This window comes from Homarus americanus, unplaced genomic scaffold, assembly GCF_018991925.1.
Source record: "Homarus americanus isolate GMGI-L3 unplaced genomic scaffold, GMGI_Hamer_2.0 scaffold4896, whole genome shotgun sequence".
Classification (NCBI taxonomy): domain Eukaryota; kingdom Metazoa; phylum Arthropoda; class Malacostraca; order Decapoda; family Nephropidae; genus Homarus; species Homarus americanus.
In genome coordinates, this window is record NW_024749657.1 from 7,854,404 (window position 1) to 7,870,189 (window position 15,786).

A 15,786-nucleotide genomic window follows, 5' to 3' on the forward strand; every position below is an offset into this window, starting at 1 on the left:
AAAATACAAATAAAAATGTTGAATACAAATCATTACCAATAAAGGAAATCTTCTTAAATTTCCTAATCCATACCTACATTGTGAGCCTATATATAAAACTAAAAATATGATGACTGAGGGTTGGAACTGTGTCTATAACAGCATTGCCAGTTAAAGCTTTTAGTAAGTTATCAACTGAAGGATTCTCATTTTTATTTAGTACAGTATATAGTTAAAAAAAAGTCTTCTTACCTACCTCTCACTGCAGAATCAACAGATGCCTCTTACAACAAAAAAATATCACTTAAATCAATGTATATTTCTGCTGACAAAAACTATTACAGAATCCATCCATGTGTGCAGTTAGGGTATTATACAAAATTACAGTAATGAACAATGATCCTAAGAGCACCTAAACTCTTATTTCAAAACATAAATTCTGACAAAAAATGTGAGCTTCCACAATACAGAAGCTCATTACACAATATGTAACTTAGAGATTTTCCTCTCAAATGTTATTTTTCATTATTTTTCTTTTCTTCCCAAATATTAAGTTGTATATTTGTTTAAACTTCCCTCAACATCATTACATACATATTTCTAATGAAGAGTTTGTTGCATTTCAAATGAAATTTTTTTTTCAACATTTTCTACTTAAAGTACAGTTCAGTATATTAACAACAGAGAATATCTTAATATTTTCATCAGGATCATGGAATGTAAAAGGCTCTGTCCATTAGTCATAGGAAGGTGTACACCCTGGACGAAAATTTTAAGTGGTTTTCCTCAAATGATGTGATAATGGAAAGATACTTACATTAACCTCTGAGTAGACGATATCAATGAAGCTGCCAAGGACAATGATGAAATCAAACACATTCCAGGCGTCTCCAAAGTAATACTGCAAACAGTACAGAAAGTGAAGAATACATTAGCTACAAACCTTTCTAAACTACCTGACTGACTACCTACGATGCAGGCAGCCACAAACTTACTCACTGAGCAGATATACAGCATTATAATTAAGAGGACCAGTGTCACAATGGGATTTAGGAGTTTAAAGTTCTACACAGATGTCCAGTTTAGGCAGCTTAAGTCAAAGGTGGCGCTGTTGGTTCATTGATGGAGGAAGGGGAGATGGGGTTTCTGAAGCTTGTTCATAAAAGTGATTTAAAGAAACATTCTTGTGATAGAGAGGACTGGAGATGTTTTGTAGAATTTGTTGAAACATACTCAAGGTGTTCTCAATTACAGTGTAACTTTTGGTAAACAATGCATTCACACCAATTAATTCTGAACTCACTCACAACAAAGTTATGATACTAATAATTACTAATGATGAGAATGAACACTAGGTTACTAATTCAGCCTGAGAAACCTTTTGAAGACCGGAGTGCAAAACCTGTTTCAAACCATCTTTAGACCCAACTACAAGAATGCTTTTCTTTTGTATGCAGAGTCTGGTTGCATTAATATGGAGGAGGACACAGCTACAGCAGCCTCACACTGAAAGAAAATAGTTTGAAGATCCATACTGCTGGTTAGGGCAGTAAACTTGAGATATTATTATAAATACTGTACAATGAATATCACCAAACACTACAGCATCTCCCCTGTGGATGACTGTAATGAGGCTCATTACTTCTGAATCTTGTGGACAATGACACAGAGTCCTATGGATTGACCCTAAATCATATTATCTACAAAACTTGAAATAACAAACCCCATCACGTATAACTTTTTAGTTGCATTCGGTAGCCATACAGTTATTTTAGACCAACTCCTACTGCAGCAGCTAGCCTACGAATGCTTCTCACCAACTTTTATGGTTTCTTACAAACCTCCAACCTGGAGTAGGCAATGTCGAGTATACTGCCCAGCACCACAGAGAAGTCAAAGATATTCCACGGATCTAGAAAATAAAACTGCAAATGGCGCAGGGGGTGAAAATAAATGGGGCATTATTCTGGCATTCTGTAAGTAATAGGAAATAAAAATAATATAATGGTAGTTTAAATTAGCTGCTTGAAGGATTTTCAAAAAGATTGGTAAATATTTTTAAGTCTATGAAAAAATTGTGAAAGAAAAATATGAAGCTCTACATAAACATAATAAACTAACTGACAAAGTTCTTTCACATTCGAATTCATGTGAACTGTTTTGTCATAAATAAAAAAAAACTACAACCACTGAACTGGAGTAATTTCAATTTTTATATGGATCAATTACTTGTACAGTACATGCAATGCCTGTCTCAGATCTCTATGAACTGAACCTAATAAAGAGAACAAAATTAATGCCCCCAAAAAAGCTTAGTTAATTTCAAAGTATCAATATTTTACACTAAAATAAAAGAGCATTGTAAAAAAAATATATGTGACATTGTCTTGTCCTGTGTTCATAAAAAAAAGGAAAAAAATACAGTAGAACTTCCCGATAGTAGACTGCTTTGCATAACAACTTGTCCATTAAGTAGAGGTCAAATTTTGGGGAGGCCATGAGAGCAATCAAAATTAATATTTACCATAAAAAGTTAATAAATACTGTACAGTACAGTACAGTACAGTAAATGCTCTTCCAAATGTGATTTCCAAACCAGTACAGTACTGTAATTTGTAATCTCACAAAGAACAAATATGGTGTAGGGGTATACTGCAAATTGGATGTTGATACAAACCTATTTAATCAACAATTTGTGTAATATATTGTCTTTACTAGGTCACACTAGTGTTTTCGCTTCGAACATTATAATAAATGTGTGAAACATTTCCGTGTGAAAATGTTTTAACCACATTAAAGCTTCATAAAAACAACTGTCACCACGGGATAATGTGGAGACTTTATGGATAGGACACTCCTCTCCTGATGACCATGTCAGGGGCTTCCTAACTCAAACAATCATGAGGCCTCTCTCTCACTTGTGTAACAAAACATGCACAGCAAGTGAGCAAGTTCAAATGTGAGCTGGTAACATGGAACATTAACTTTAATACTGTACTACAGTAATGTAAAAGAATTCTCCCTTTACAGATTTTACCACAGATGATTACCATCAGTGAACAACAGTTACATATTAAAATGTTGGAACACGATGAACCACACAGAAAATCTCATAACCAAAAATACCTCTTGATTAAATTACAGGTTGTACCTCTCTAGTCTGGCATTCTGTCGTCCGGAAACTCCCGTAGTCCGGAACGATTTTAGTTTGTCCAATACGGTAGGTATATAGGCAGGTTTTTTTTTTTTTTTTTTCTGAATTATTATTATTATTACAGGAGTATTAAATTTTTGCCCCTCAGGCCCCAATGTGGGTCAGTGACCTATGCCCGGGTGGGCTAATCCCCTTAAAAAAACAACAACAAAGCCGCGGGAAATTAAGGTTTGTTTACATCCGGCAGTTCGGCTGCTCTCTCTCTCTCTCTCTGCTTGTCTATACAGAGTACAACATTTAACCCTTCAATATATATGAGCAGTAAATAAGTGTTGCTTTCATATTCTTATGTAGAGTAATGACGATATGTTTTCACATGTACGCACTTACATACGCGAAGTCTCACTTTTCTTTTACCATTAATGGTTAGCTACTTATATTGTTCCATTTATTAACATTAAATAACATTACAGGTACTTCAAACAACCATATTAATTTTTTTACATTAATTTTACTCTAGCTAAAATCAGGGTCTTATTTTCTCTTGTTTTATATGTAGAACCAATCAGCCACTGGTTTTGTAAGCTTTAACATAAACAATGCCGGCAGCCGTCTCGTCTCCTCTAATATTCCACGTATTATTAATAAATTGCATTGTTAATTTTGCTCACACAAACATTAATTCAATAAAAACAAATTCAGAAACATTAATTAAAATATATATGAACAGTAAATAAGTGTTGCTTTCATATTCTTATGTAAAGTAACGACGATATGTTTTCACGTGTGAGCACTTACATACGCGATCTCTTTTTTCTTTACCATTATCGTTAGCTACTTCTATTGTTCCATTTATTAACATTAAATAACATTACTTAAAACAACCATATTAATTTTACTACAGCTACAACCAAGGTCTTACTTTCTTCAGTTTTGTATGTAGAAACAGTCAGTCACTGGTTTTGTAATCAACGAAAACAATGCTGTGTCATTTCCTTGTGTGTTTTAATATTCTAAGTATTATTAATGAATTGTATTGCTCATTTTGCACACAAACATTAATTCAATAAAAAAGACATTCAGTAATAAACAATAATGAATCTTTTGTACACAAGAGAAATGACGCTGTCTACACGATTATGCACGTCGTCTGCACGTTGGCGGGCCGTTCAAACCTGTCGAAATCAAAGTTTCCGCCATCAAAATTTATTTATTTTTTTTTTTTTGTGTTCCAATAAAATACGTTAAGAATTAAAAACTCGCGAAATTTGAGAAGCTACTTTACGACATTTAACCCTTCAATGTGTCTTCAAAGAGACCATGATGCAGAGAAAGTGGTGCTAGTGCTTCCAAGCATAAGCACAAGTCACTATCTATCCAGGAAAAGGGTGAATTTCCATGGTCCAGCAATTTCCATGGTCCGGCACCGGTCAGGTCCCGAGGTTGCCGGACTAGAGAGGTACAACCTGTATTTTATTATTAATGGTTCCCATTAGCAGACAGCAACAGCAGAATGATTATCACCTGCTAGTGGGGGTAATCCACTAAACAAAGACTCCACTAATGAGAAGTTTTACCATATACTAAACTGTATATACAGTACAGTATAGTCTGAATTTACGCGGTCAATGAACCCGTGGAGTACCGTGTAAAATGAGAAACGCGTAAATGAAATAACAGAACATATGGGATTAATTGAAATAAGAGACTGGGCCGACCAACAAACTCCACTTTTTCCGACAAAATACGTACGTTGTAGTAAAAACAACATCTTAATTTTATGATGGTATGCACACACACTTAATAATTAAGAGAAATATCAATAATATTAGGTTTTTTAACACTTACGTTAGTAGAAAAGATGGGTCGGCACACGTGGATGGCGGCTGGTTCCGAGGCAGAGGGCAGATTAGTTGCCCTCCGGTGAATCACTTTCACTTTCACTACTCGCAGAGGTTTGCAGGGCCTCCCTGATAAACCCCTCAAAGTCCATATCCTCACTGTCACTATCACTGACTTGGGCTGGCTGTGGTTGTGGTGGGTTGCGGGCAAGGAAATCCTCAATACATTACTATGTTGACGGCTAGCATTGATGTTGTCGAGGTAGATCTGGATATATGGCTCTATAACTTTCGTCAGATGGTTATTAGACACTTCATACCGATGCTTGTCTGGGTCGTTGTCAAGGATGAGCTTAAGTTTCTCCCCCAACTCGACGATTTCCTTCACATTATCATGGCTTGGTCCAGGTAATTCAAGGTTTTTCTCTGGTGGTGGGGGTCCCGCGGAAGCCATTGTGAGTTGTGAGGGGAATAGCGGGCACAAGAGAGAACTGTATACGCGGACTGAGAACAATGAGACAGGCCCGGCTAGGTCAGCGACTTCTAACCTCTGGTGGCAGGGGACATCATGTTACATTAGACCAATCACAGCTAGCGGCGGAGGGAATACGTGGGTGGTAAGGATGCGTGGCCCAATCACAGTTCGATACGTCATATGACGTCAGCAATAATGAAAGAGCGGCCTAATGCGCACCACTCACCGCGCCGCTTCCCGCGTATGGTCAAGAATGGACCGCGTGGGATTAAAAATGATGCGGCGGTCTGGACCTCTCCGGCCGCTTGCCGCCTAAATGACCAAATTTACCGTGTAATTAAAGCATTTTCATTCTGGCAAGCACCGAGAAAATGACCAAACGCGTAAACAAAAGCCACGTAAATGCAGACTATACTGTATATATATATATATATATATAAAAACTATTAGAAAAAAGCTTATAAGTCATATCATGGTTGTTTTCAAGAAGTATGTTCTCAGTTCTTGTCACTGAACAAAAATTATAAGAATTGAAGAAAAAGAGCAAAGTATTTAACTTTCTAATACGTAATCATCATGCAAATAATAATGCATTAACAATATCCCAGTGCAACATTTGGTCTAAAAATACTGTAGTTTCTTGAGAGTAGAAACAAACACTGGCTTGTAGTACAATGCCCCATTCTATGACCCAGAGTAAGAAAAAAAAGACTACTACCATAAAACATTATTTATATCCCATCCAGAGGGGAGGTACATAGTATGCCTCATTTATGTACTGTACAATATTTTCTATACACTTTGATAACCTTTGAACAATTAGTTTATACCACTTTTTCACTATTTAGTGATTTGAGAATTAAAAATTTTCAACAGGAGCTGAAGTCTGAGAGCATTCAAAGAGTTATCATGTGAATTAAACAAGCCAAGCACTCAAACATACTTAAGTGGGCACTGCTTGCTTATTTCCAAGCTTATGGAGAGAGTAGGAATCTTTACTCCATCACCCAGGTCTCTATGGGTACTACCGTTCATGCAAACATCAAGTGAAAATGGGTGTTAAATTAATGTACAGTAATCCCCTGAGTTATGGAAGGGATGCATCTGTGAAAAGTTGACCATAATGTGAAATTCTGTAATGTAAACCCCCATTTTCACACTGACTTCCATAATATAATTGGAGATGAATCTCTGAAGAAAATTTTTCAGCAAAAAGAAGTAATCCAAGTTCAATTATGAATGAAAATATAAACATTTTAAACACTACCCGTACACTGATTATTTTATGATATAATATGATAATAAATACAGTACAGAACACAAAACACTTGAGTTTAAGTCGCCACAAATGATGTTGAGTGCTACGTGAGTTGAGGTGGAGCAATGGGAATTATTGGGAGACATAGCAAGCCCTCATGTTTTTTCAATCTGACTAAGTTTTTCTCCCCCACCAAACTCCATAAAACATCAAGATTTATATCCAATGTAATTAATTTATGAGCTCTTTTAGCACCACTGTTTTCATTGGCACTTGATGGCCTCTTTCCACTCATCTTGAATAAGGGTTACTATACACTGAACAGTCTTGAATAAGATACATATATAAGTGTTAAATCCAAGAGCTGGGGAGTTGAGAGATCAAGAGTACACACTGGGAGATATAAACAAACTGAGTCCAGCAGTGTGGGTACCCTGTATACCCACACTTGGTGGTAGCAAACACCAAGAAAATCAGCACAAAATAAATTACAATATCAGTGAATTTTTGGGGGGTTCTATACCTGAATAGTAATTTTTTGTGTTGAAATTTGGGAAGTTTACTCCATTTCCGTAAGGTCGAATTTATGAGCAGTATCCCGAATTTAGCGGTCATAATTTACAAATTCTGTATGGGCGAATTTCTGCAACCTGAGTTTCTGTAATGTGGGGGATACCTGTACAGTACTGCAAAATTCATTGGCATAAAATTAAGGTACTGTACAGGTATCCCTTGTTTAATGATGGGGTTATATTCATGAAAAACCTAACAATAAGCAAAATTATTGCTAAACAAGGGATAACGAGGAATAATGCCCATGCAGATGGCATGTTGCCATTGTTACAAGAAATGAAACTATAAAGGTTGTGGAATAATCATTACAATACTCTCATGCCATCATGTCATCTCACTGGCCGCCTCATTCCGAGTTCTTTGCCCATCATAATTAGTCAAGCTGAAGCTAAACTGAATTTTGACCTAATGTTAAGTGAGAAAGGGTGTCAAAATTTTCTTATTGCTAAATCAAAATAATGTTAACTGAATTAATGCTAAATGAGGGACACCTGTACACTGTACTGTATTTGAGTTATGATAGAGAGTTTCATGTGCCAAGCACCCCTATCCTCCATAGACCACATTGACCATTTGCTTGTTTATGTCAAGGGGAGAAGTTATAAGAAATTATAGTAAATTCATCAACCTGATAAGAGAGGCTGCAAGAGACTATGTAACATGGAGATCTGGCATCACGTAATCATGGCTAACCTGTGCATTGAGCAACCTTGGAAAATGGCCGTAAAACATTAATGATGATGACGACTGTGATGGCCAAGCATATGAAATGAAAATTCTCATTTGTTAATTCAAATACAATAGAAACTCATTCAGAGAACAAGTTTCTATCTATATCATGGTTAGTTAAATTACAGAAATTTCAAAGGAAATATAATTTTTCAATTGTAGCATTGCTACCGAAACACCTGTCAAGATGTTTCAAAAGTTCTACCTCTTCTTGTATTAGTAAGGAATAATGTACAGTATATATTTTGTGCCACAATTGTTCCTTTCTTTGCAGACATAATTGGGGTTAAATAATAATTGAAAATTAAATATTTGGTGGGGGGGAAGCATGGTACACCAATAATATGAAAATAAAAGCGACAGCTAAGTAAACAATGCGGAGGTTGCACAGAAACCCTGGAAAACCAGGAAATTTGAAATTTCCCCTCCTGGACATTTTTTCAAACCAGTAGTGGTGCCAGACCACTGATTGCCAAATAATATATATATATATATATATATATATATATATATATATATATATATATATATATATATATATATATATATATATATATATATATATATATATATATATATATATATATATATATATATACAGTATATATATACGTATATATATACTGGTACACACAGTACTGTACAGTATACATAACATTTGCTCTAACAGAGTGTAGAAACATACTTGTAAATGAAAACAACCATGAGTATTTGATTGCAATATTATTGATAAACACTCTAAAATTTAGTTACCAACATATGTAGTCATACCTTGAACCTGAAGGCCATTATCTTGAGGACAAACTCAAGTGCAAAGACGGCAGTGAAGATGAGGTTGAGAATGTCCAGGGCATGAGTGTAGGTCTCTGGTTCCCCTCGAAACTTCATTGCCAAGGAGACGGTGTTGAGCATGATGAGGACGAAGATGGCATATTCAAAAGGTTGTGAAGTAACAAACCACCAGATTTTGTATTGAAACCGATTTTTGGGGATATAGCGCCTAACCGGTTTTGCTTTGAGAGCAAATTCGATGCAGTTTCTCTGAGTGAAAAAGATGGAATTAGAATTAGTATATACAATAATGTTCAACTGAACACAATATTTGTTAATGAGTGGAGAAGTGGAAAACTTTAGTTTAATTTGCGTTAAAAGAGATACATACTGTATATAGATCAAATGAGGCGCTCCGTGTCAGAAGGGGGTGAAGTGACACCCCGGCCTAAATGCGTTTTTTGATGGAAATTACTATTTTCACCCTTCCTCTACATGTTGGTGTTGGATGTAACCCTCTAGCTAGAATAGAAATATGGTAGAAAATCCTTCAAAAATAAGGTGTGATTTCACCTCAGGCCTGGAGCTACATACTGTATCTGGCTGTGCGCTCAGTTCAAGAAAGTGGCAACATCCCGTTCAGAGCGAGAGGAGTGCAAGCCAATGACAGCGCACGTCCCTTGGACCATACCCCCCAAGGCAATCAATCACAATGGATTTCCCTTGCTACGTCACGGCTCCTCGGCCAATCCGCGCACCCAGATGCTGCCTCCTTGTTAATTTTGGCACATTATATAGCATAAGGAAGTTCAGTGCACTTTCTACTGCTATTTTTGATACTTTTCGGCGTAACATTGACGTTATTCGTGTTCCACGGGTGTGAGAAGTGCTGTGCAATATCTGCCCGATATTAAAGCAAGACTCGAGTGAGGCCAGGCCTTCTGGTGTGGGTTCAGGAACCTATTATTCCTGAGCATGTGTTTAGTGACGACAGTGCTCACGTGGACTCCCCAGGAATGCTTGGTGATAGTGATAGTGATTTTGGTATACTCATAATACAAAGAGTGACTCCTATGCATCACAAGACCTTTTTGCAGACTGTGTTCCAATACAGTCAAGTGACCTGCACTGACGGCAATAATGACGATGAAAGTGAAGATGAAAATGATGAAAGTGAGTCTAATGGTAACACAAACAGTGACAATAATGTATCACAGCAAGAACATACAGACTGTGAGGAGGTAGAAGTGGACAGTGACGAGACAGACCTTGATAGTGATGGAAGTGAGCCTGACCCAACAAATGCTAGTGAAAGTGAGCCCATAACTCAGTCTTATAATGAAACTGAACTGCTGCTGGCATCAATCATCAATGATTTAGTTGATGAAGAATCTGTGTGGCGATTTTTAGACGGGCAGAGAAAGACTTTGATCAGTACGTGATTGATTATGACGAGGCCATTAAAGTTATACGCACTCCTCAGGATTTTCGTAACTAAGAGTTGCTACGATCTTCAAGGACAATAAAACGAAGGAACTAAACAAAGTAAGATTGTAATACTATTATCATAATAATGTTTTTACCAAAGATTATGCAAACTTTCTCAGCCTTTGTATTCGTATGTTAATTATATTGGAGGGGTGGGGGGGAGGTTAATAGTGGGGGGATGAGTGTAGTGGTGTTTCCTTATTATTACACACTATTATACTTAACAATATTAGAAATCTCTGGCTAATAATAGGGATGGAAAGATAAATACTGATAGGCAAATGAGATTTTTATTATCATTTAATTTTTTGGGGGGGTTTGGGGCGGTTATGGGGGGGTGTAAGACAAGTGCTGTTTTTGGTAATCATTAACTTGTTTTACAGCCCACAATAATAAGAAAATTTTGCAGAGAAATGCAATTATTGTTGGTTTGAAGTTCAAACAACTGTACATCACGGGTAGTTATTCTCATTCAACTCGCGATAAAATAATAACTACTCACAGTAATAACTTACAGTTTTCACTGCTCGCTAGGAGAGGGATTGCGCTGCACAATAAAAAAAAGAACCCTCTAGCTCAAAAAACAAAAAAGTTATGGTTGTTTGAACTTAGAAAAACTATAAATGCGTTTTTCTCAGCTTTTTTAATCTGGCACTTCACCCCCTTCTGATGTGGAGTGCCTCAAATCTTCTATTAGTATTGTCAACAATGCATAATATATATAAACCTTAATTACTTGTTCACTCTTACAACAAAATTATACTGTACAGTAAAAGTAATTTCATGCAATATACAATTTATACTTTGTTTGAATACCCTCCTACATACTGAAGTTTTAATTTTCCCATAAGAATACTACACTTAAGTATATTTGGGCATTTTCTAGGGTATGTGGCTACAAAAAGTACAAATCTGAGTGGATAATGCACATGTTTTGCCATATTTCAGTGGGACATGGATTTGTTAATACCAAAATGAAATTCCTTATTAAGTCAGATCTACTCAACATGTACAGTCAAAGACAACATTCGTGTTGCGGTTTTGACCGAAGATTAAATATAACTCAAGAAACATTATGAGAGCCCCTTACCACAAGGCAGAGCACACCAAACTTTTAGCCCTTCGGCATATGTTTTCACCAAATTTCACGACACGACTTTTGTCTTTGACTGTACAAAGCTTATGAGACTGTAAGTCAGTATAGTACAGGAACCTCTCGATATATATATACTGTATATATCAAGAGGTTCCTGTACTATACTGACTTGTAATCTCATAAGCTTTGTCTACTTCCTCTACAGGACCTATATACAAACCTGATTTTTATCCAAGCAACAATTCTTGTACTCTTGTTCACCCTCACTCTGGAATGTGACGATAACGAAACCAACAAAGATGTTAACCATGAAGAAGGCGATGATGATGATATAGATGATGTAGTAGACAGCCACCATGGGGCGGTAGTTATGAACTGGACCAACATCTTCCGTGTTGGAGTCGATGGACACATATAACAACCTATACAGTAAAACAAAATAATATGTCTGACTCAACACTTGATTACCTTACCCATCATTGTGAGAGATCCTTTATCTATTGGTTATTTTTACAACAACATAGTCATCAAATTAAGTTTCTATTGACATTTCTTTACTTCTTTCAATATCATTTTCCTGATAAAATACTTTATGATCCAGCAAAGTTGTAGACCTTTAACAATACTACAGTACAGTGAATATAGAAAATACATTTAAGATACTGAACAATAATTCTAGCTAAATACAGGAAAAAATATATTTAATTCTGAGTGGAGGACTACACAAATAACATATTTCAAGTTACCACTTACCCAGGCCAGCCTTCAAATGTTGAGACTGTGAAGAGTGTCAACATGGCTTTTGCTACATTGTCGAAGTGGAAAGCATTTTTCTCCCAGACTCTCTTCTCCACCATTGGCTTAGTAATGTCGCCATCATGGTAAACAATGAACTGACCCCTAGAGATGAAAAGGAGCTTCAAAAAATACCTTAAAACAAAATTGATAAAAAAATTAAATGATCAGATAAGATATGAAGATTAACAACCTATTGGTCGTGATATTTAATAATGTGGAGAAAAAGATGGTAGTGATAAAAACTGAGCAGGAGGTGGTGGTGATAAGATGACTGAGGGCAGTAAGAAAGGAGAGATAATTGTAAGGATAATGATAAGAATTGATGATGGTGAAGAAAGGATATGGTAAGAAGATGAATCAAGCAAATAAATTATATGTATGTCTCCATTTATACATGTGTATTTATTAGTTTTGTTGAACCGATAAAATTTCCGTGTGAAAACATCTTCACTTCTAACATGAGAAAAAGTCTATGGAAAAAATGGTTCGTGTTACGGCCACTTTTTCAAGAACACATCCATTCTGTAATGTGGGGGTCCAGTGTACAGTCAACCCTCGCTTTACAAGGTCCCACTTTACGCGTTTCCACGTTTACGCGGTACCCTGCCGAACATGGAATGCTCACTTTCCGCGGTGTGTGTGTGTACCCTTTTACGCGGAGAGCGGCGCGAGCAGGGTGCGCACAAGGTCGCCCAGTCATCAAAACATTACCGAGTTCTTTACCCGCCACCCACCACAGCTGGCCCAAGTCAGTGATAGTGATAATGATAGTGAGGATATGGACTTATATGGACTTTGAGGGGTTTGACAAAGAGGCCTTGCATGCCTCTGTGGTGGATAGTGATACAATTGATACAAGTGATACAGGTGAGGGCCAATAATCTGCCCTCTGCCTCGGAACCAACCCCCCATCCCCGTGTGCCCTGCCATCTTTTCTACTTATGTAAGTGTTAAAAAACCTAATATTATTGATATTTCTCTTAATTATTAATTGTGTGTGCATACCATCATAAAATTAAGAAGTTATTTTTACTACAAAGTAGGTATTGTGTCTGAAAAAGTGGAGTTTGGGGGTCGGCCCGGTCTCTATTTTCAATTAATCCCATATGTTATGTTGTTCACTTTACGCGGGCCGCCGTGGGTTCAATTGACCGCGTAAAGTGAGGGTTCACTGTATACAGCTTTCTTCTGTCCAAGCACTATTCATAATATTTAGGTACGAGAATATATCAGTCAAATAGAATAAAAATAAACTGAAAAAAAAAGAGAAAAACAAACATACATGCGACATCCACCAATACACATGCTTTGGGATAACTGAGGGTTGTGGCTACCAGATGTATAACACAACTACAATGGTTGTATTAGAGAACAGACTGACCACCAAACTGGCTAGTAGGCTGACAAGTGGTTAAAATCCTAAATTTGCGTGTGTAACTTATGTAAGCCCAATATGGGTGTACACTACACATCTTAAGATGAAGAAAACAATCCAGTTACTAAGATGCAGTGTACAGATTTATATTCAAATACAGAAGTCTTATTATGTGATGGGTTTGTATTGCATATACAGTATAGTCTGGATTTACGCGGATTTTGTTTATGCGTTTGGTCATTTACGCGGTGCATTGCCAGAATGAAATGTTTAATTACGCGGTAAGTTTCATCATTAATGCGGGAAGCGGCGCGGGCAGGGTGCGCACAAGGTCGCCCAGTCATCAAAACATTACCGAGTTCTTCACCCGCCACCCACCACAGCCGGCCCAAGTCAGTGATGGTGAGGATATGGACTTTGAGGGGTTTGACAAAGAGGCCCTGCAAGCCTCTGTGGTGGACAGTGATACAATTGATACAAGTGATACAGGTGAGGGCCAATAATCTGCCTTCTGCCTCGGAACCAACCCCCATCCCCGTGTGCCCAGCCATCTTTTTTACTAACGTAAGTGTTAAAAACCTAATATGATTGATATTTCTCTTAAATATTAATTGTGTGTGCATACCATCATAAAATTAAGATGTTATTTTTACTACAACGTATGTATTGTGTCGGAAAAAGTGTAGTTTGGGGGTCGGCCCAGTCTCTATTTCAATTAATCCCATATGTTCTGTTACAGTCAACCCTCGCTTTACGCGGTCCCACTTTACGCGTTTCCACGTTTACGCGGTACCCTGCCGAACACGGAATGCTCACTTTCCGCGATGTGTGTACCCTTTTACACGGAGAGTGGCGCGAGCAGTGTACGCACAAGGTCGCCCAGTCATCAAAACATTACCGAGTTCTTCACCCGCCACCCACCACAGCCGGCCCAAGTCAGTGATAGTGATAATGATAGTGAGGATATGGACTTATATGGACTTTGAGGGGTTTGACAAAGAGGCCCTGCAAGCCTCTGTGGTGGATAGTGATACAATTGATACAAGTGATACAGGTGAGGGCCAATAATCTGCCCTCTGCCTCGGAACCTACCCCCCATCCCCGTGTGCCCAGCCATCTTTTCTACTAATGTAAGTGTTAAAAAACCCTAATATTATTGATATTTCTCTTAATTATTAATTGTGTGTGCATACCATCATAAAATTAAGAAGTTATTTTTACTATAACGTAGGTATTGTGTCTGAAAAAGTGGAGTTTGGGGGTCGGCCCGGTCTCTATTTCAATTAATCCCATATGTTATGTTGTTCACTTTAAGCGTTTCTCGTTTTACGCGGACCTCCACGGGTTCAATTGACCGCGTAAATGCAGACTATACTGTATTATTAATAAAATGTGCTTGGCGGGAATATTAGTACTGTACTGTGCGTGTATCTTAAAATATATTAGATGTTGCTTGCACAGTATTATTATCACTTTCACCACTTTCTGGTCTCTTTGAAGCCATAGTAAAGAGTAAATTAGAGCTAAATAACAGGACAAAACAAAACACTGGGAGCACAGACTGGGGGATGTAAACAAACTTAGTAGGAGGGCAGGAACCTAATGCCAAGGCAGCCATTCACAAATAATGCCAGACCACAGGGTGCCAGATGAGAGGGACTTATCTGTATAAGAACATTAAATGAAATAGAGTACAGTACTGTATATACAAAAAACATATGCCACACACAGTCATGTGTGTGAGTAACAACACTGCACAGTGCCAGTGCTCTACCAAGCACACTTTGTACAGTACAGTACAGGGTACTGTATTATGATATAATAAGTGTTATTTTAAAGGTGAAATTAGACATTCTCAAATGACATGAGTGGTGAAAAAACTATGGTTGATGAACAACCATGAGGGGGAGAATATGCATATTCCTCTCAACTGTATTATGCGTATTACACATTTTTTATCAATTTACAATTGTTTCTGGACAAAACAAACTAAATACTGTAACCCTAAAATTCCTGGCCAGGAATGCACCCCCTGTAATATATTGTTTCTTTTAGGAAAAATAGTTTTGCTTATCACAGCTTCACACTTCACATGGGTCTTTAGGAACAGAACCCATGCAATAAACAAGGACTAACTGTACACATACAATACTAAAGCAGGGAATTAGTGTATCCAAACACACAGCATTCTTTAATAATTACCCTCTATAATATTATATACAGTATCTGGATAGTGACTGCCTATCACT

General features: G+C 37.2%; 1 protein-coding gene across 1 annotated transcript in view; it reads right to left on the minus strand.

Annotated features, from left to right (window-relative positions):
• The window catches only part of LOC121853601 (muscle calcium channel subunit alpha-1-like), a gene marked incomplete in the record, with an annotated part of 305,963 nt that overhangs the window by 65,034 nt on the left and 225,143 nt on the right, over positions 1–15,786 (minus strand). Inside the window, 4 exon segments of the mRNA XM_042347854.1 lie at positions 797–880; positions 8,781–9,050; positions 11,585–11,786; positions 12,118–12,264. Coding sequence (XP_042203788.1) covers positions 797–880; positions 8,781–9,050; positions 11,585–11,786; positions 12,118–12,264 — 703 coding nt within the window.